Raw genomic sequence first — 22,592 nt, forward strand, 5'->3', positions numbered from 1 at the left:
GATTTTCTGGACCCTGACTGATAGTTCGTGCATAACAAAGGCACGGGAATGAAAATTGGGTTCTATTGATTCTAATTAGGGAAACATTAAATAAGATTTACCTAGAAACAGTGCTCATGGCTATTCAATTTCCCGAGTGATGGGGCTTTCTGAGTTCATTCAGAATTTCCCTATGTCATATAGTACCACATGCTTCAGTACACGTAGTTCTTTTCCCTATAGAGAAAGATCAGATGTTCGGAAGATTTTGTGTCCTGTATTCTGTTTTCCAGCTTCACCATGAAATCTCATGGCCTGTCTGTAGATCGTGTTGATTGTGAAAGTAAAAGGTTTTGAGATGTTTGAGTCATAAGCCAAAATGTACAATATTACTGACTCATTTACAAAAAGCCATTGATGGGGAGCCTCATTTTAAAAAAGAAAAAAAAAAAAGTTATTGAGCTACTACTTCTGTTTACAGGGAAAATACAGAACTTAGGAACAGGAGTCCTACTTCATTTGTTTATCATTAGTTAAAAAAGCAGCAAAGTTGAGGTTCTCAAATTGATGTTTTGATATTTAAAAGTCATTTTATCTTACTTTGCAAAAATATAAAACTGGAATTTTGAGAGAAGCACTTTTTTCTCACTTAAGAACATGATGAACTGCATAAAACTAAAAAGGCTAAGGAAAGATTGCTTATAAAAATAAAAAAAGATGTGCAAAGGCTTTTTGCCAATATAAGTTAAAAATTACCATCTGTCATCTCTAAATAAGAGTACAATTTCTCATTAATCAGTTTGATAATCAGTAGAATATTGAGATCAAGAATTACTCAGTTGGCATAGTTCCTATAGTTTCTATAAAATATGAATATATCCTCTTGTAATAAAACATGCTTGATGTGATGGTTTCCAGTTGGCTCTTCTATGTAGTACTCATTTTATGAAGGGCTAGCATATATCACAACTTCTGACACACAAATCTGGAATAAGGCAAAAATTGTAGAGACAGTAGATCAGAATCAAGGAGCCTATGTCACAAACTAGCCATAAAGTATCAGAAATCAGAATCAAGTGAGTGTTTTATGGAAATCTGTCATGGACTGATAGGGAACCCCTCTGACACTCCTGGGCAAGTTACTTCACTGTCAGTTTGCACTGCATTTCTCCATAGGAGGACAGTGTGGTCCAGCTTGTGACTTAAATGCAGAAAAGGAAAGTAATACTAAGAGCTTTCTCTGCAGTGCTTTGTATCTTCTCCCAGTGGAATCTCATTTATATCAAGCTCCATTATTCTTTATCATAAGAAAGGAACCAATTAGTTTAAATTCACTAAAGGGTCTGTTTGGGCTTGAATTTCTGGTGGTGCAATTGAGAAGATACCATAAAAAGGTAAAAAAAATGTAAATATATTTGGAATTAAAATAATCTGTGCTGCATTAGGAGGCTTGATGAATTAGTTAATTTTCCCATTTTTCAGTTCTGTTCTCTCAGAGTGACAATTCAGGCTCCTGCATGATGACAAGATATTTCCGTTGTAGCTGTATGTGGCTGTAATGCTCATATTTTGTATCTCTTAGTATAGAGTGGCATCCCTATGCTGTAAATCTCCCAGGCTTTTCCACTCTTTGCTTTCAGTTTTACTTATAACTCAATTGTTTATTTAAAAAAAAAAATATTATTATTCACGTGGGTGAAAAGTAAATTTTAAACACATGAATTATATAGAGATAAAAGATAATACATGTGTGCATATGACAAAGTATCATTCTTTGCACAAAAACAGTTTTCAAAGGTAGGATCTACATCTGTTCTTGTTTCTTCCTAGTTTTGCACTCTTCAATCTCATTGCTTTTATTAGATTTTCCCAACTGGAAGTGAGAAATTATCATTCTATTTTTAAATATTTATACATTTGTATTAAAGAAGATGATTTTATACATGATTCTAAATATGTGTGTATCACTGAAAAGCAAGTATTTGACTATACTCACTTTTCTCACAGGATTAGGCCCTAATGAGTATAGGTTCGTTACCGGTATTTTAGCAGGCACAATACCCATAATATACAATTTATGGGATAATAAGCACCGAGAAAGTCTAGGATTGCTTCTATTAGAATGGTTCAATGAAAACACCTGAATCAGAGAATGACAGTTGGAATCACTGACAGAAGTTGCAAATTTCATGGACTAAATAATTATTTTATTACTTTATTATAGATTACCATTCCAAATGCTGTTGGTATGGATATTTTGGTTTTGAAGGTAATCAGACAAAGGAAAAACTTTTCTATTTGCATAGTCAAAAATGCATTCTAAAGCATGAAGGAGGTGATCACATATTTCTGTGTTCCATTAAATTTTCATTTTTACATACACGTCTAGTTCAATAAACATTGTGAATGGATCAGATTTGTCTGTGCTGTAACTGCTTGTTGAAGCCAGTGAAACTGCAGTAATGTTTAATTGGGTCCCATATCTTAAGACAAATTCTAATGTGCATTGAAACATGAGCCATCTGAAAAGTAGAATGATGCTACTCGTGATCTTGTACTGTTCTGGGCCATTTTTACAGATAACAAGATTGTCTCCCATTTGCTGGTGGCTGAACCAGAGAAGATCTATGCGATGCCTGACCCCACTGTTCCAGACAGTGACATCAAAGCACTTACCACTCTTTGTGACCTGGCAGACAGAGAACTGGTGGTGATCATTGGATGGGCTAAGCATATTCCAGGTACATACAGTATTTATTGCAAATAAATTACATACATAAATCATGACATCCATTGTTATGCTCTGGTTTTAAAAAAAAAAAAAAAAAAAAAGTGATTTGTTCTCCCAGTACAATGCATGAAATCTTCTTAGGGCTCCAGATGATTCACATAGGACATAGGTTAGATGATATTATACCTTAGCTTGGAAATGGTGTTATTCTTGCTATGAGTGTTACCACAATTGTAATTTTTACATGCCACTAAGTGAGACTTTTTTTTTTTTAATGTTATTTTTATGGACATAGACTTGCTACTGGAGCCTGATATGAAGAGAAGTGTAGGCGCTCTGAAGTCATCATCTAATTCAGCAGGAGTCAAATGTAAATCTAGCTCATCTGTCTTACAAAGACTGTGCTACCTGACACTGACCAGAGGAACTGCAAAAAGTCAGTTTTGTTTTGGCATAGCACAGAGGAATTGCTCTTCTTTAAATTAGCTAGTGTGAGAACTGGTTTATGTCAATAGTTCAATAGAAGTAACTGAATTGTACCAAAAGGTATCTTCCAATAGCTTGGTCGTTCCTTTGTCTGCATGAAATGGACTGGGTTGTCTACATGCTCATGTTTGTAAAGCTACCTGGCCAGAAAAGCAGAGTCATCAACAGTAGTCTCTTACAAGATCAGTGATTTCTTCAGATAATATTTGGGTTATGTTTTCCATCAGTGCAGAGGTATTTGTGTCTCTTTTGAGGGTAAATAAATAAGTTTGTAGGGAGTATCCACGATTCTCAGTCTGTTGCCTTCCACAAACGGCAAAGTAGCACAGAAAATATTATCTTTTTTTCTTGTTCCTGAAGGTATTTTTCCAGTCAGGCAGATAAGTGGGCATGTTTGTGTTTTCATCAGCTTATTGGTTTTCTAATTTCAGTAATGAAGCCTATGGAGAATAAGAACTGATTTTCTTTAATTCCTTTGAGTAATACAACTTCCTCATTTTCAACACGCTTTTGGGATACCTAAGATTAATTAAAGAGTAAATACTGCAGCCAGTCATCTTTTTATTATAGCTAAATATATTTTATTGTTAACATCAAAAGAAATCACAGAGAAATAGATATCTGTTATTAGTAGAAACAAAAGTGAGAGCATTGAGTCGTCTTCATTCATACAAGTAGAACATACGGTTTCTATACTCCAGTTTTTTACCTTTTTCCTAGAATTCTCTGATATTTATCATTGAACAAACATTAACTTCAGGTAAGGATTGGCTCTTGGGTTTTGGGTTTTTGTGTTTTTCCTTTATGATAACTAGTCAAGACCTCAGGCGTTCTGGTAGGTGCTTCTGAGTTATCTCTGATAAATAAGAGATACTAACAAATAATAACAATAAAATAATGTGTACGTTTACGGAAACTTATTTTACTGTAGATGAAAGACAACAGCCTATAGATTGTAAAATAGTCTGTAGACCACACTGTTGAAATTTAGTCATTCTCTGCTGTAAATGGTCTATAAACAAGCTTTTGTATCATAAGCAGTGTTTTTCTGGTACAGTTAACTTATTTCTGTCTCCTTAAACTAGTTTGTCTTTATGCTTTGAATGCTACAGTAATTTCTTTAATCAAATTGATGGAAGTCCCTTTCCCAGCCCACAGTGAAACCAATTTATTGGTCATGATACGCCAGCTATGTTGCTAACAGTCGTAACGAACTGTCAGGCAATATCGCAGTGAAGCTAATTTGAAGTCATTAGGTGTGCAGCGTTCAGGCAACAATTTGTTACAGTGGTTAGGAACACAGCTGACATTTCTGAATGGCTTTGTTCAGAGCAGTTCTAGATGAGCCCAAGCAAATTGTAAACTAATTTAAACATCACTCTATATTATACTAGCTACTTTGTCTTACACTGCTTCCTAATAAAGCACCCCAAATTAAGTCAAAATGAGTTAAACAGGTGAGTTTGAGCTTCATCTTTGGAAGATACCCACATCACCTTAGCCAAAATAGAACAGTTCTCAAAGAAGTTGGTTACAGTGTGTAGTAGTTGCAAGGAAACTTTTGTCAGCTTGATTTGTGAACATGTTACGTAGCTTTAGTTTGGCTGGAGGGGTAGGAAGAGCAGAGAGATAAGTCTGATTAGCCTTTAAAATGATGTCTTTGGTTAGCATGAAGAAGGTACTGGATGCTCTAAAGTGGCATTGCAAATTTAAAGTCTGAACTGGTTGAAGAATATTTCTGACATGAGACAGGTCTTTATTACAGGGTAAACTCAGCACACCTGCCGTGGAAAACCATACTGAGTTTACTGACTTGACATTATCTAGATGTGGACAGAAAAACTTAACACATTAAGCAAGAAGAAAAAGCAGTCTGTTTATAAGCCTTCTGGTAACAGGATAGTGATAAAATCTCTGCTTGTTGTCTGGCATTCGATCACAAAAATCAAAATGCAAAAGGCCTTGACATGGTAAAGGGCAAATGTGATGAGCTGTTATAGCCTGGTTTTGACTGATGGTGTGCTGCTAAACTTGCATTGTGTATGCTCAGTTGATGTCTGGTATAAAGCAACTTGTAGAAAAGCCCAGATTGATGCTAGCTGCCCATTGTCTGAGATAGCAAATGTTAACCTGGACAGTAAAGAAACAGAACTGGAAAGAGGATAAGTTAGAAAAAGGATACAGAATGCATGAAAGTTCTTGGCAGATTCACATAGCAAGTAAATCTTCAGTGTAAATCTTTTGAAGGAATTAATTACACCTGTGGTGAATTTGTGCCTAGCACAGCAAATCAGCAATCAGCAAATCTTTCTTTGCTATAGTGATTTCTTAAGGTTTAGTGTAATTAAAGGCCCTTATATATCAGGTGCATAATAACAACTAAAGATCTTGGCTGTAAAACATTGTAATTCAAAGTAAAATCTGTGTTTGTGGAAGGAAACAAAATGATGTTTTTGCTGTTCTAACAAAAAGTCCTTTAATGAGATTATTTATAAAAAGATAATACAGTATGCATTCTCCCCTAGCCAGCCATTTCCCATTGCGATCACAGACTAAAAATTGTTTTAGAATTATGCAAAGTTTGAATGCTTTCATAAAATCATTAGTATTTTTGTGCTATTGGAAACATTTTCAATAGTTGCTTTTATTGAGTAAAAAGTCTATGCCAACAACAAAAGGAAATATTGAAAGAAAAATATATATGGAAAGCCTTTATCAGTAAATAGAATTAGTTGCCTTGCATTTATAAATCAAATAAATGGAAAGTGTGTTGTTATGAAACATGACCATGTCTTATCTGAAGAAGAAAAAGATCACAATGGCATTAGGAAATGCTTGACTTTAGTTACAGGAGCGTAAGGGCACAAGAACAGATGATGGTGCCCTAATAGCCCTTTTTAAGAATGACAGGGCCCCACCATTAGCATCCTTTTATATCCTTGGAAATTGCTCATGCCTCGCTTTTCTGGTTCCTATCTGCCTGACTCTTTTTTATTTCTCTTTCAATTTCATCCGCGCTCGGATAAGCGCATGCTAACACAATATGATTGAGCTGTAAAATGGAACGCTGTCGCCTCTAATCTCTTTTATGTAGATATGGAGGTACTTCCACACTCCACTTCATTCTCTCTCCATTGTTGGCCTTTTTAGAATGTGTTGCCGAGTAATGGAGGCTCAGTCAAATATTAGAGCTAGGTTTCACAGGGTGTGATAAGAAGATTATCAGCCCAGCAGTCAGATCTATTGTTGTTCTTTGTGTCAGATTAAAATATTCCGATGTACTGTAACTTCGTTAGGAAAATACTGAAGGTGTTTAGGGAGAGACTGATGCTGCTTCATCTACTGCCTGATGAGACAAAACCTTTATTAAGTGACCTAAATAAATTGTAAATATATTTCTGAAGCCCCTGCAAGGCTTTTGTTGTCCACTGTTCGATTATATTTTATTTGTATTTACTATATTTTTCTTTATCACTTAAATAAGTATTTGCTGATGGTTGAGTTTCCCGTCTTTTGTATTTTTGAGAGGATCCATTTCATTTGAAATTGCTTGTATTTAAACTCTTTTCTGATATGGGGTAGAATTCTACTAATATCCAGCCACAGTTTCAGAGTCGTTTAGACACAATCTCTGTAATGTAACTATCTCATTGACATTCAGCAAAAACGTGCAATGTTCTTTTCATATTAAGTGGAGGCAGGAAACATTAAGCTCTTAAAAATGTGCATAACAGGAAGCTAAAGACAAAATGTTCTCTAAAAAATTTGCATGCATGAAAAAGCATCAACCAGACCATAGAAATCAACTTTTTGCACTTAAAATGAAAAATTTGTTTTGAAACAGTAAATCAGACTAATACATCAAAAATAACTAGTTACATTATTTAGTAAAACAAGCCTGCTTGTCTTCAACTGCATCCGTGTTTTGCTAGCAGTAACAAGTGTTCAAGGGGAACAGTTACAAACTGATACTGCCACTGGTGCCAGTATTAAAGGGAAAAAAAAGGAGGGCATGATTTTGATGGAGCAAATCCAAGGATGTTTTGAATATTTTAGTGCTAATGTTAATGTTTTATGAAACATTATTGTTCCAGCATACTTTTCGTGGAGGACAATATTTAAGCTTTCCTTTCCAGAGCAGCTCTCAGGGGTATGCTTTAACATTTTAATACTGAACAGGAACATGATTTGCTGTAGAGCTGTCATTTCCAAAATGCCCTTTACTTGTCATTTGTTCCAGAAGTGCCACGCCATATAGGTAACAATACAGAAAAAAAGTTGATCATAATTACTTTAGGAAAGCTAATGTTCAGGGAAGATACGTGGTGCGGATATAAACTGGGTATGTACATACCTGTTCTCATGTACATACTTGTAGCTGCATCTACATCTTAGTTAACATACAACAGGGTATTAATTAAAAAGTTCTGAATATTATTTCATGGTAGTATTTATGTCAGTGGGACTCTGAAGACAGGATGAAATCCTGTGTTGTAGCCTATGTTTTAACTACATCCAGATCCTTCTCTGGATTGTTATTGAGGCATCTAATACAGAATCAAAGCTCTTCAGGGGAAATTAATGTCATCTTGTATGTCCATACCATCTCACTGCTGTAAAATTAGTTGTTTCACCTGAGGTTGAGGTCTCCTGTACTCTCTTGTGCTGCCAACTGAAATGAGGCCCATTGCAGACAACAGCCATCTAGAGTTCCCTGTCCCAGGGTCACCCAGTTTCAGAGACGGGTGGATATGGAAATGTCATGTTTACTGCTCATGTAACAAGGAATGGAGTATGAGCTGTTTCATGCTGACTAGGAGGTTTGTAGTGATAATAACTTGAGCCTCCTGGGGAATCAGGACATCCTGCCCTTTATCGGTGTGCTATCTTGGACATTTTGCAAGTTCTCTTTGCCTTCCATTTATCAACTGCCCACTATCTGTTCTTCTTTTAACTTCTTCTACAAACACAGACTAATTATGGAAGTCAGGCATGCTTTTCGTACGACAGGAGTGTTCTTGAACTCACAGCTTGCACGACATACATCACCTGAGGGATGTCATTCTCTAGGCCTTACAGGTACAAATTTGAGCCAAGAGATTTCTTAGAAGCAACAGACATCTTTCACATAGGTCACTAATTTTGCACAATCTGGGAAATCAGCAACTGATTATCGGTTTTATTTTCGAGCATTAGTGTGGATAGATCATCCAGCACTGCCAGAGTTTAAATCATCATACTGATCCCAATTCTTCTGTGAAACAGAGACCAGCGGTCTGCCTACCATGCTAGCAGTTCAGCTATCCCACTGTTTACATCAGTATTTTTAACCTCATTTGAAGTACTAGGAATAGTGGTATTTTACCTTTTTTCCTCTCATATGCTGATGCATCTCACAGAATGTACAAATGATTTTGCAGGGCATGGAAGAGGTTAGATTTCTAGGAAAATATATGAACAAACATGTCCACAGTCTCCTACCATTTTTTAAATAAAACAAAAATCTGTAGTAAAGTAAAAGTTAGTTAAAGAAAAGTCCTTTTGCTTATTTTAAAATAATTTATCTGACCAAATTATGAGTGGATTTGGTACTGAAGTCACTGGGAAAATGTTGCTGATTCAATAGCAAAAGGAGTTGGCTCTGTGTGCCACTATAGATGTGTGCACTCTTAGCATGTCTGCTTATCAGAACAGACTGCTTCCAGGTCCGGATTGAGACAGACAGCAGTATAGAGGTGAGGAAGTTCCTTGCACTACTAGACATAGATGTCCTGGAGTAAAAAGACCGCTTTAGTTTTTTTGAGTCACTTCTGGCACATTTTGCTACCATTAAATTAACTGGGAGGGGGAAGAATATATTCTCAGACATACAAATATCTCATCACATGCAAATTGAATGCGAGTATAAAATAAAGGTGCAGTAAGTATGAGATGATACTGTTAGAAAAGCGTCTGGAGCTCTTGCTAGTTTTGGCTTTAGAATCCCTATGTACTCATTGAAAAATCTTGTTTAAGATTCATTAAAATCTTGTTTTACTTTGGTCACCACCAGAATAAACTGTAGAATTAACAAGTAACAAAACAACTTGGCTCAACACACAGGTTTTTACTTGTATTAATAAAAGAATCCTTCATTTAAAATAAGCTCTCAAAATCAAAATTAAGCAGCGACTTTGTTTTCATGAAGTTCACCTTTTATTAATATATAGGTAGATGGGTACTGTCATCTTCCTTCATAGAGACTCTTTTTTCTTTTTTTTTTTCTGTTTAAAGCAGTTCTCTCCCTCCACCCATGCCCCCAACACATATACTACACTGTCTGCTGTTGCACTTTTTTTTCCCTCCCAGTGTCCCCCTTTATCTGCCTCAACCAATCTCCAAATGAATGCATGTCTATCATGGCCTTAGCTTTGACACTCTGGATATATTGATTAATAGTTGCCCTAAGCTCCTTTTAGCAAATCAAATTTTCACTTTTAGCAAGGATTTCGCCTCTGATTTATTCAGCAAAGTGAAATGCACTAAATTGACTTTGACATTCAGGGAAAATGGCTGAAAAACAAAGAGGGGAGGAAAGAGATATAAATTGTGTGGCAGCTGGAGAGTTCAAGCATAAAAGAGGCAGTTTTCTATAGAATATCACTGGTTAATTTGGAAACATGCATTTAAAGAGGAGTATAAATGATTTTCTTAAAATTAGATGGTTTTTAGGCTGAGGTTTTGGGATATAATAAGGTTTAGTTAGCAAAATACAATATATTCAACCCAAATTCATCACTTGGTAATCACAGTGCAAGTGTGGGATCCACTTTTGTTGCCACTAATAATTATTATGTTAAATGAGAGACAAAGAGGTTTCTGAGTAGTTTTATAATGAGGTGCTAAATTGGTAAATATCTTCCTACCACTGCATTATGTTGTTCACTCCTGTGGCCCTTTAAAAATAAGAAATGATTAATAAAAAGAGAGCAAATCAACAGTAATGAATTCCAGTGCTTTTCATTTTCTTTCTGTAAACAAAAATGGCTATTACTTGATTCTTAAATGCAAGGGTATAAAAAGATGCAGCAGTCACTCCCTATTACTCCTCTTGCACAATCAAGAGCTTTGTATTATCCAAGTTGACTTGTAGCTTGAGTTACACAGTCTGCTTCCCTGCTTGCAGACACTGTAGTATTGAAGCACTGTGAGGCCAAAATACATCATTGCATGTCTTAAACGTGTACAGAGCTGGTACTGAACAGAAGAAATGAGTGGAAGACAATAAAGGCTTTTAAATGTAGTATATTAACGCATCTGATTGTGATGGTGATGGGGGGATTATGGAAGGGAGAGGTAACAAGATGCAAAATAAAAATGTAGGAAAGAATTTGATCTTATTCAGCTATCAGTCATTAGAAGAATTTGTGAAACAAGATCTGCAAATGCTTTGCCCAGATAACCTGCAGACAGACCAGGAACCTGCAGTAAGATCAGCTGTAACCAGTGCAAGAGTCAAATGAACCCTCCACGTGCCTGTTATTTAGGGATCTGGCCCCAGAGGGGCTGCACCTGCATCAGCAGTCAGTCTGATGGCCCTGGCCCGGCAATGTGCAGAACCAGCCTCAAAGCAAGTATTTCCACTTAGAGGACGACAGTGCTCACCTTTGTACCCAATGCTTGTGTGACAAACGGGTTTACTAGATTAGGCCTGTGTAAACTGCAGATGACTCAGTAACAGTTTTCATTATTCTGAGCCAACAAGGAATTAATCTTATTATAAGACGGAAGGAAGTCTAAGTGTACCTTCTAATTTTTTTTTTTTTTTTTTTTTGGTAAGCAATCTGAGACTTCAGCACTCATGGCCTTTTGCAAGTGGGACAGCCTCCAGAGTGCCACTGGAGGTAGCTGAGCCCAGCAGATTTTCAGGCCTGTTATTTCCTTAAAATCCTTTCATTTCCCACCATAATTTAGTCCAACTTCCAACCGTATTTAACAACCGCTTGTTAAGAAACTGAAATTACAGTAAGAAACAGTTCAAACCTCCAAATTTGTCTTTGGGGAGGGCTTTTTTTCCAAGTTTCCCCCTACAGTTGATACCTCAGGATGGCCAGCTTTTTATGAGTGGGAGCGCATGGCTGCAAGGCAGGAAGGTGCCTTGCTCAGAAGCACAGCATGAAACCTGGGACAAATCTTGAAATTATTCTTTAGGTGAGAAATTGCAGAAGAGAAAAGTTCTATAGAGTTGAGCTTGTTGTTTATGTTCAGTGTCACCACTGTACTTACAGGACTCCTCTCCTAAAAACAAAAAAGCTTTTTGAAACAGCAGCAGAGTTTACAGAACATCAAAATACACTTTTTTTGGAGTTTCACAATTGCAATGTGATTTGTGAAGGCTTTATTAGAAAAGAGATCATGAATGTTACATGTCATTTAAATTGGCCTCTGAAAGGATCATAGCGCATGCAGGGGGAATGCAGAAGGAAAAAAGAGCGACATAGCCCTCTTATGGCAACCGTGTTAAACCAAAGGAATTTTAAACCAAACACAAGACTTAAACACCTAACAGCCTCCAGCAAAAGCGTTATTTGCTCTGTTCTGGGCGGGGAAGACAAGGGCAGCTTTTCAGTGCTGTGTTGATACTGTAAATCCAGCGTGGGAGGAGGGAGGGGAAGGAGAAGCAGCACCCGGCCCAGATTTGGAGCAGACAGGTCTCCGCCTGTATGACTGGGTCAGCAGTGCAGGATGGACTAGTTTCCTAAAGTCAGCTGAGACCGGCTAAATGCTGTAATTCTGAGGATGCCTCCTCTACTTTCTCTGTGGATGAGTTAGGCTTCACACCTGCTTAACCTACATTAGAATAGGATTAATTACCTGAATTGCAAGGCCCCCTTAGCCAGTCAGCACGTTTCTGGCACGGCACATGGTGACCTGGGCCTGGTTATATATAGATAGAGATAGCAGGGGGAGCATCTGGGCTGTAATGGCAAGGCTCGATCCAGTCTGGTCAACAGAATCAGCAATTTTAAAAAATGAGTCTTCAGTAATCGCCTTCTACATCAGCTGGATCATGCAAGAGCTTTATGAACTCCTTTCTTCTCTGTTGGTAAGCGTTTTTACTGAGCAGTGCTCAATTTGTGCACACGTATATGTGCATGTACAGAGAGAGAATCCTGAGCAACATGAGAGACTCCAAAGAGCGCACATACTGAGTGCCAATGTGTTTAATTACCTAGGTGGAATGCTTGTTTGCTGTAACTTTTAAGTCAGTTTACCTTATTACTTAAATTCATTGTCTCAAAGTCTAATACTTTATAGAGATTCTGGCAGGCAGGAGTAGTTAGGTAATTTTCCATGGGAGGAAAAAATAGAGAACACTCCTTTTGTTTGAAAACCTGTTCTATAAAGAGAAAATTGTCTGACAGATGTGCCTGAGGGATTTTCCAGCCCAAACTCCTGAGACACGTATTACAGACAAGTAGAAATTCCATAGTATAGCTGAACTTTCTCCCCAAAATGTTTTCATCTGCCATGTTGTGCACCATCAGTTTCAATCAGCTGCATTAGCAGTTGAGGTGAAATCAAATATTGAAATGAGATCCAACTGCAGATGCAAAAGGCACCACGTTCAATGGAAATGACACTTGAAAAGTAGAGTCAGAGAACTTATTCGTACGTGTTATGCATGAGATCACAGGTGTGGAGAGTTGTGATAAGGATGGAAAAGGGATGGGGCAAATCTGCAGTCTGCATGCATCTAGCTGCTAGAGACATTGGGGGGATAGTTTAGCATATAAAGGCTGCTGCTCATGTGTTTGTTCACAGATGAAGCTGCACTTAGTGGCATGTCACATTGTGACATTAGCAGGCTGCAGAGTGTATTTCTAGCCAGCGATTTTCTTGTAGCTGTGTTTTAGCATCACACATTCCTTAATGATTAGGGTGTACATTTCCTACAATTCGAGCTATATCTGATAGTACATGGAAGTTACCATAGTTCTTGAGTCCTGTATTAATTGCACTTGCAGTGAGAATAATTTTGATTTCTTCTCCATAATGGTCTCTTGTAGAAAGCCATTCAACTTTGTGAGAAGTATTTCACTTTTCACTACATTGAAGTTTTCCAGAGATAAAATTAACCTTTGCGTAGATCTGGGAGTCTATTTCTTAGAGAATCTTCAGCTACTGATTTAACATGCACTGTGTGTTGTGAGCTCCAGGTGATCGTCATTCAGTGAAATTGGTAGAAGTCTCGTTTTGCATTTCTTTGCATTTTGTGTCACTGAATGTTTTCCAGATGCTGTTCATGACTTGTGCTGAGCAGTTTGCTTAATATGAGTCAATATGGATTTGGAGTTTGCAGTGATCTCATGATTTTGCCTAGCACTTAAAAACTTATGAGCAACTTTTGTAGTGTGATCCTCAGATATGAATCCAGAGCCACACCATGGTCTCTGCAGTCAAAAGCCCTCAAGTGCAGGATGGTTTGGAAAATGCAGTACACAGGAAATCCAGGTGGAGTTCAGGGAAAGTTGTGCACACACTGTATAGAATGATTCAAGCATTCGTAAACCTACAGAGGGCAGTGTCAGATAGAGGCTTAGATGGGCATTTCAGGAGAGAAAGTCAAAGGAAGAAGGAGTTGACTCTGAATATCTGCACACTTGTATCCTAATCAGCCAGCATCAATGGCAAACATGAAATTTTTCAGAGATGCTGCATAGAGAGAAAAAAACAATACTTCAGGAGGTTGGCGGAGGAGAGACGTGCTGCCCTGGGAACCATGGGGTTCAGGACTACAGCCACTCAGGTGGACTGGAATTTGCCACTGATTGTTAGCTACACAGACAAGTGTACTCTCTCCATGGCGGAAAGTGGTGGCTATTTATATACTGAATGGCAACACTAAACAATTTAGGAGAAGCAGTGAAGTGTGTCCTAGCCAATTAAAAATGCAGTGAGAATTTTAGGTAGGCAAAATGTAATTATTTAATTGGAATTTGACTGGGATGCTTTCCCACTGTTAAAATAAGTATAAATTACATGAACTGTAAAACTTTGAATTATGAAAATATTTTGAGGTCTTTGAGCATGGTAATTGGAGCTATATATTCAACTTTGTTTTTAACCTGACACTTCATAATAGCTATTCCCCAAAGCAAGTTTTTTTCACATTATCGAATATCCCTTAGTGAAGCAAATTAGCAATCAGTCTGGAAAATATTTAAGTAGTACAATCACATTATTTACACAGACACTTCCATCATGCAGAGTTCCCTGTGCTCCCAAATATTTGTAGGATCAGTTCCTCAGCTGTCAACATTCACAGCTGATCCTCCCTCTTTCATAAACCTTTATATGAAAGCCCATTTAGGTCAATAGAAAGACTTGCCTTGATTTCACTGGGCTTTGGATCAATCCCTAAATATGCAGGTCACAATCTGAAACGTATGTGGACCTCCAAATATTTTTATTTTCCTTCTGCTTGAGTTATCACTTTCGTTTTAATGCAGGAGAGAGACTTGGTGCAATTCCTTTTATAATTTTTTTAATTGTTATTATTATTAACAGGGGAATCCTATTGTGGAGAATTAGGGTCATTCACCGTAAGCACAGTGAGAATCTGCTCTTATCTAGAACCATATTTCAGCTCTCACGGAAACACCAGCATGTGTCCAGAATGACAGAATGTTTATAGCTAAATATATTGTTTAACTGTTATGTTATCAATGTGGTGTGGATAAAAATCTACAGAAAACCCATGCTTAGTGTTTGGGAAGATTTGAAAACAGTGTTCAGTATGCCTCTGGCAATGGGTTCTCTGACACTCTGGCTGTAGGCAGTGGTTCCATTTGGATCATATTGGCTGAAATGCACTCCCAAATTATCTACCCATCAGGTTGAGGAGTTTACAGGAATTAATCCTGTAACTTTTATACTGATAAGGAGTGTTCTTCTGAGGTTGCCAAAATTAAAACCTGTTTTCTTTCTTATGAACATTTTTTCCCTGACTCAGTAAAGGTTTTGTTATCATTACTCTTTAGGTCTTTGCTTGCTGCTTTTTAAGGACGGAAGGCACAATAAACCCTGTCCTGGCACTTCAATTGATACATTTGTACAGTGCTGAGGTACAGGCTCCATGTTACATCCATACTTGGCTCGTTATCCTCTTATCAAGCTCTTTGCATCCCTTTGTTTATTTGAGGAGACAGGAAGACTGTGTGAAGGCTGCTTAGTCAGGGATATCAGCGTTGTTGGCAGGGGAGTGATTGCCAGTTGAAAAACAAGGCATTATTGCTCATTTTTTCCCTCTTATTAGTTTGATTACATTTGCAAATCAAATCAATCCATCAGACATGATCAGGCCTCGTCCGCATTTTAAGGAATAGTAATCTCCGTCTAATAAGATGCAAATGTGTCACATCGGTAAGTAACCAATAAATCATCGTCTTGTCTTTGGCAATCATTAAATATCAGAACCAACAGTCAATTTTTAGTATTTTCAATTTGCGATATGCCGCTGGAATATAAAGATAGATGGACGTAATTACACAAACCAAACACTATTTCAGTTCATTCCAGACAGCAAATTTAGTGGAAGGTATAACTGGCTTGTCATCACACTACATTATTCCTGGCGGTTCATGCAAAGTTCACAGACAAGCTTCAAATGGACATTGCTTTTTCTACTTCCCTTAACAACATTCCCACTACCACCACCAAACTTCGATAAATGATTTGCAGTGCTGCAGGACATCACTCCCATCAGTGCACAAAAAAGCACAGAAACATTCCACATGCACACACTATAGACACCTTGTGCATGTGTAGAACTGAAATCCAAAAGTTTCTGCATTCTGCCTTCCTCTTTCTATTTTCTTCTTTTATTTTTAGACAGTTTGATCTGAAACTTCATTTTTTCTATTTACAAAGAATACATTTTTCACAAAAATCCAAGAAGGATTGGGACACCAGCTTCCCTCTTTCCACCTTCAATCTTCATCTTTTCAAAGAATGGAAAATCAAATTGTTTTTCTTTATTCCTTTTTTTTTTTTTTTCCTAATTGATCTGGGATTTGGGAAAATTGATTGTGTTGTGTTCATTAATTGATACGTCTTTTGTCTGATTTGCAATGTCTTGTTTTCCATTAATGACTCCATTTGTGTACAGAATCTACACGCTTTTCAAGAGGGAAGAAACCATAAGCTGATGTACTGGCAGAACTAGTAATACAAGAAACCCAAATCTTGTCTTAAACAGATAATGGCTTTCCCCCAGCTGTTCTCATGGTATAGAGCAGCAAACCTGGCAGTGCCATCCCACAGGCAGAGCTCTGGCTTCCACAAGAGTTTTGCCTTGGAAATTGCATTTCTGGCCTTTGTGGAGGAATGGGTGACATGAGGGAGAGTGCACACTGCCTGTGCCGACATAGTCGTCTGTGCAGAAGTAAGAGGATTTTGTAGGCTTGTGCTGACTTATGTAGGTTTCCAGTGCCGCGAAGCCAGACAGTGGGCTTACTGCAGTTGACCTTAAGAAACTCCACAGAGGTTTTTCATGCCCTGAGTGGACCTGGCGTGGCAGTACCCTGCCAGGTTTGTTTCAGCTGATGCTCCTTCAGAAGCTAAACCTCATGTGCCTTGGAGTTCTGGAGGGATCCTGTATCCTCTCTGTAATAAAATAAATCGTACAGTAGAAGTTTGATGTGATTGGGTAGAGGAATTTAAATGGAAATTCAGGAAGAAGCTTGCATGTGAGGACTTTGCTGCGCTGAGCTCTTTGAGTGGCAGTTCTGTTTAGAAGGCAGGGGGTGAGGAGAAGGATTTTGTGGACAAGAGTGTGTAGATTCTTGTATGATTCCTGCGCGCTGTCATTTCTTGGCATCAAAAGCTCTTTTTCTTTGATTATGGAATACTGCAAAAAATTCCTGTGAGTTGCATGCAGCATCAGTTCCACATGCTGGGGATGTAGACAACTTGAAGTGCCCTGTCAGTTGACAAACTGTTCTTGCTATTGTGAAACAAAGAGCGTTTTTCACTGTGGGCCATTCATTTATCTTCAAACTCGTGTGATCAGTAGGAGTTTCATGAAAACAAGAGGTTTATTCTGTATACGAAGTGAAGCAGCTAAGCGACTGTTGCTCTGTGGTGTTAACAAAGTTTGGCCATCCTTGCACTTTTTCTCCAGTCTGTTTGTATGTAAACAGACTCCTGGATGCTTTGTGTCTCAGTTGCTGGACTGATGCTGCGGCTTTTCAAAGTCTCCCCTGTTTCTATAATCTCCAGAGGCTCTAGTGAGTAAAAGCTGCACACAGAGGCCGTGTGCCTAAGGAGCTCAGTACCAGAACCTTATGTTCTGTCTAACCAATTTACATACTACCATGGTATGTTTAATTTGCTTTTTCATCAAATCAATAATGGGTCTAATTGAAAAAATTGGCAGAACTACATGCAACCTAACTAGCAGTGTCAGTGTTTTCTGACATCAGAAATGTAGCACAGCTATGCAAGTGACACCTGTGTTAGTGATGCACTTCTGTTCCTAATGTGTACAAAAACAAACATTGCTCAGGTGCAGCATCTGTACCAATTGATCACTATGCTATCAGAATTAATCACCTGGTATTCTGCTCAGAGAATAAAATTTACATCCTAATGTATGACAGTTATACTTGCGCTGCTAAAAATGGTACTATTCACTCCTCTTTGAAGGTGTGCATGTTTTCCTAGGCAAACCCAGTAGTTCTCATTCTTAGAAAATTCTCAAATACCTGGCGTGGCTTCTTCTATTAAGTTTCATCTTTTCAAAGATGTGCTCATACTGGTCTGTGTGGTGAAATGGATTTTGTCCCTAGAATGGCATATTTGGCTCAGGACGGGACTGCAGCCATGCTGCAGGTGCCTTGGCTCACTGCAGGAAGGAGCGAATGGCGGCTGCCACCCTCATGGCCAGCAGTGCTCATGGGCAGTGTGGCTGGCAGAAGGGGGCTGCCCAGGTGCACCACACGCAGAGTGGGAGAAGGTGAATGCTGGTTTTAAAGGAAGGAAAGTCGACTTTGTGCTCTGTGTAATTACAGAGCTAGCTGGATTTAAAATATGGTAAAGTCATTAGCATAGGGTAATCACCTTTTGTGCTAAAATCAAAATAATAACAATAGGGAAATACAATGCTTTTCAGAGAAATTTTGTATGGATTTTTTATTGTGTGGCTAATTACGTATTTACATGTAATGGCATGAGCAGAGCCATTACAGTCCATTGGGTAAATAATATGCATTTTAAAAACCATTTATAAATATGTATTTATTTGATGGACCAGAACGGTTTCTGGAAGTCATTCTCATCCACTGAGTAAATAATATGTGGATTGCTTTTAAAAATAAATATGTATTTCTCCAATAGACATTCCAGGCCATTGGGTAAATAATATGCATTTTTCAAGTATATAAAAAAATACACATGAATGTATAGAAATCTGGCTTAAATATGTATCTTCCTGAGAGATCAAGATGACGCCAGAGGTGTCAGGCATAGCTTTGAAATGTCTGTTTTGAATTGTCAGTCTGTGTCACAACCCAGAGTTAATTAAATGTATTTTATGCATTTTCATACATACTGTATAATATCAATGTCTGTTTATGGTTTTATAACACAAGTGCACTTGACCCTCTTACTCAGTGTGATAAAGTCAGCACTTCATGGTTGAAATTGTAGTTTTACTTTATGTTCATCTTAATGCAGCACAAAATGCATTCATCCTATGGGCTTTGGGACAAGTACATGGAAAAAAAAGTGTGGTTTTAGGGTTTCAGACAGGGACCCTGGCAGACAGGGACAGCTGCCATATCCATTGAATACCCATTGCCTTCCCTTTCATGGCTCTGCCACCATGCCGCTTTGTCACCTTGAGCAAGCCATTTAACTTCCTCGTGGGGAAACTGTAATTTGCACCTCCAGTTTTGGGAGTCCTCTGAGAGCTATAGGTTTAAAACATGAAACACGATTCGCAGTGTGCTAGGATTGAAAGATGTGAGCGCAGCACATTGTTGGCATATTTATTTTATGTACAGTGGGCTACAGCATATCCACCTTTTTTCTAAACATCTTAGCCATTTTATCCTTCCTTCTGTTTTTTATACTCCCCAAAGAGTGTTCAGTATATTTAGTAGATTTTTTTTTTCCTGATGATATCAGTTTGGTGTTTGTCTAGACATTACCTGAATGAAACTCTCAGCAACCCTGTGAAATTAGTGTGTTCATGCATAGCCTAAGAAGAGAAATAAATAAATAAATAAATAAATAGGCAGAAAGTATACAGTGACTCCAACAGCCTAGTTGTTACTTTGATACTGAGGGAATGAAAATGTAAATTCATTGTGGGAATGTGTTTCTACTGGAGCCCTATTACAAAAACAATCACAGCAACAGTGAGTTACTACATAAGAGCTTTTGGAGCAGTCTCTCTGCACAGACATCTCAGAAACCAAGATTTGGCCTTCAGAGCAGACGTCGTGAGGGCATAGTAAATGTGGTGTTTTGACAGAAGACATGAGGAAATTCAAACTTCCTTCTCATAACACTGGTAGAGTTGACAACATGCATGAGGGAAGCTGTAGTGAAGTCACCAGGAAGTAGGGTCATGTCAAAAACGGTGTTTAAAAGCAAAGCAAGGGACAAGAAGAAGGGTAAAGAAATAAAAAATAATCCATCAGTATTAAAGTTATCTTTCAGACCTTTCTCATGGCACATCCACATACAGCACAATCATGCTTTCCATGTTAATTTTAAAACTATTGGCAACTGTGTGCAAATGTCTAGAGTTCAGTGTTTTGGGGTTGCACACAATCACAACATAGAACATCAAATGAGGAATGAAAAGTAAAGCCCAGCTCTTACGTCACAGTAAACTTAAACACAGTAAAACTTTTTAGAGCGCAGAACTGCACAGAGAAAAAACCCTACAGTTAAGTTAGGATGCGGCATCGCTGGTTAGATTTTAAAGTGGCTTCCTAGTTCCCAAGTGATGAAAAGAGTCTGGCAGAAAGAAGGCATATAAGTATATTGTTGACTCAGCCTGGTAATAACCAGTTGCTAGTTTGCTAGGACATAGTAGTGGAAGGAGCTGCAGGTATTGAACTTAAAGGAAGAGTGAGGGGGTAGTGGGATTAAGTATCTATCCACTAACAGATGGGAGACATGGAATAATATGGAAAGGTGGTAAGGGCTAAGATGGCACAATTGTAAAAGACATGGTGTGTATATCTTAGTCACTTTGAGACCATATTGAATGTGACTGTTAAATTCTCTGTACAATTAAAAGGGATAGGAACATTTGTAATTTTGTTGCAAATTGATATGATCTCTTGTCACTGATTTGAGTAAGATGGTACTGTAGTTTTTAATTTAGCAGATTAAGAGGCACAATTAAAATATCACAAGAAAGATCATAATCTAAACCTTTGGGTGTTTTTTGGATTTTTTTTTAGTTTTTTGATGTTGCTGTTAGTTTGTTTTGCTTATCCCTGCCAAATTGATAACAAGAGTTAGTGTATGTAACAATTACTTCCACTGCTGTGGAATTTGCTGTAGTTCGTAGGCTGAAGTGTTAATAAATACCTTGCAGTATTCCAGAGGGACAAGCTTTCCATCTAATTAATAAAACTGGAAAGAATACCCAGGACACTGAACCATATCTTTCTTATTAGTGTTGGCTTCTACAAAGGAGAATCCCTGAATCTCAACACATTAGTAAATGTCATACTCCTGGGTTGCGCAGAGACCTCTTGAAAAACTGCTGATTTGCTGTAGAATAAAATCACCATAGACTTTGGAAACATTTCATCTAGGGAATACCAAGTGTAGAAAATCAGTGTAAAACATGACATGCATTATAGCAGCTACAGATTTGTGCTACATTTGGTGAATCTTGAAAGAGAAAACATGCAATTATACCCCATTTCCCTTCCGTTTTTGGTCTGTACTTATGCTAATGAATTTCTGTATGTCAGAGTATGGCCTTGCTGCAGTTAGGTTTTCTAAAGACTGAACAAAAGCCCTCTTTTGCATGTTCTTTCAGAGAGATTCCTTAAAACACTTTATGCTGATGTGTAAGCTGCATGCCGCTGCTTATTGCACATATATGTAATGCCAATTCCCTTTTCATCTGTAGTAATGCATACTTTGTCCCAGTATGTCCAATCCAGTTCTGTTTCATGGCAGTTTGAGCTAAACCAGAAATGAGCAGCCTAACTTTGACCATCATGTAATTCTTTGCTATACTTTATTAAAATGCAGCTGCAATCTTACACTAAGCAATAATGATGTGCGTTCTCTGATAGACTGAGCGTTCACCAATGTAAATTAGAAACCACACAGCTCTTCTGTGGAAAAAAGAATGTAGGATGGCATAGATGTGATTCCTCATATTATTTGCATTATTTTTGATGTAGCAGTCCAATTGGTATAACTCTGCTTCCAGAAGGAATTAATATGACATCTTTGTATTTACTTCTTACTTGAAGTTTTTGCTCTGAAAAATGTTCTTGCTGGGTGCATTTGTATATTTTTTTTTTTCATTCTGCTGATGTGAGTGATTGGGTGAGAGGATAAAAAGAGGGAATGTTACAGAGCTCATCCATGATGCTAATTTAGTTAAATAAAAGTCAACTGGATGAGATGTGGAGAAGGTAGAAGATTTACCACGTTTTGTCCATGCTTCAGCTAAGACCTTTACTGAATTCTGGTAAAATTTTACCACATAAGAAGGCAGATTAAAATGTTATTTAGGAATCAGAGTCCAGTGATACCTGTATATCTTGGTATTTCAGATGGACTAATGTACTGTATGTGCTTAAATTTTGGTTTTGTGTGTACCCTGCAAGGAATAGATGAATTCACAGTGTTCAGTGAATACCCCCTATACATGTGATTTCATTAAAGCTCATTAACAACAGATACTGGTCCATAGAAGACCATACGTAGTTATACCCAGCTTAAAAAAATTCCCGAATTACACATTCCCTTTCTGCAGTAGCTTTTACAATACGCAGAGTTTACTTATTGCAAATGCATGCATCCACAGGCCTATGCAAACACACGCATCTGCCTTGCTGCTGTTACGTATATAATGCAAATTTCTTGTGCTTTGGCTCTTCCCTATTTGTTAGTTATGTCTTTCTACAGCAGCAGCTCCAGAGTGAGAGCTCAGTTGCTGTGATTTTGAGATTCTTTGCCTGGGGCAGATCACTCTAAGCTCTTCTGTTGTGAACTGTTAATGTAGCAGCAGGCTCCAAACACCTCTGAGGAAGGCAGCCCAGATTCTGAGACTTAAATTTTAAGGAATGGAGCAAGTGAATACTTATACTGAGCACTTATACTCTACTGCTTTCAGCAGTCATCAGCCTCAGGAAGAGACCTAAAC

At 37.9% G+C, this 22,592-nt stretch overlaps 1 protein-coding gene across 4 annotated transcripts in view; it reads left to right on the plus strand.

Annotated features, from left to right (window-relative positions):
* ESRRG (estrogen related receptor gamma) overlaps positions 1–22,592 on the plus strand; it is a gene marked incomplete at its 5' end in the record, with an annotated part of 349,526 nt that overhangs the window by 306,317 nt on the left and 20,617 nt on the right. For 3 of the 4 annotated variants that reach the window (XM_079550576.1, XM_079550577.1, XM_079550578.1), the window contains one exon: positions 2,559–2,720. In XM_079550576.1, coding sequence (XP_079406702.1) covers positions 2,559–2,720 — 162 coding nt within the window. Of the gene's footprint in view, positions 1–2,537; positions 2,721–22,592 lie in introns of all 4 variants that reach the window. The other variant, XM_079550579.1, reaches the window with a different exon arrangement.

Source organism: Tetrao urogallus (genome assembly GCF_951394365.1).
Source record: "Tetrao urogallus genome assembly, chromosome: 2".
Taxonomy (NCBI): Eukaryota; Metazoa; Chordata; class Aves; order Galliformes; family Phasianidae; genus Tetrao; species Tetrao urogallus.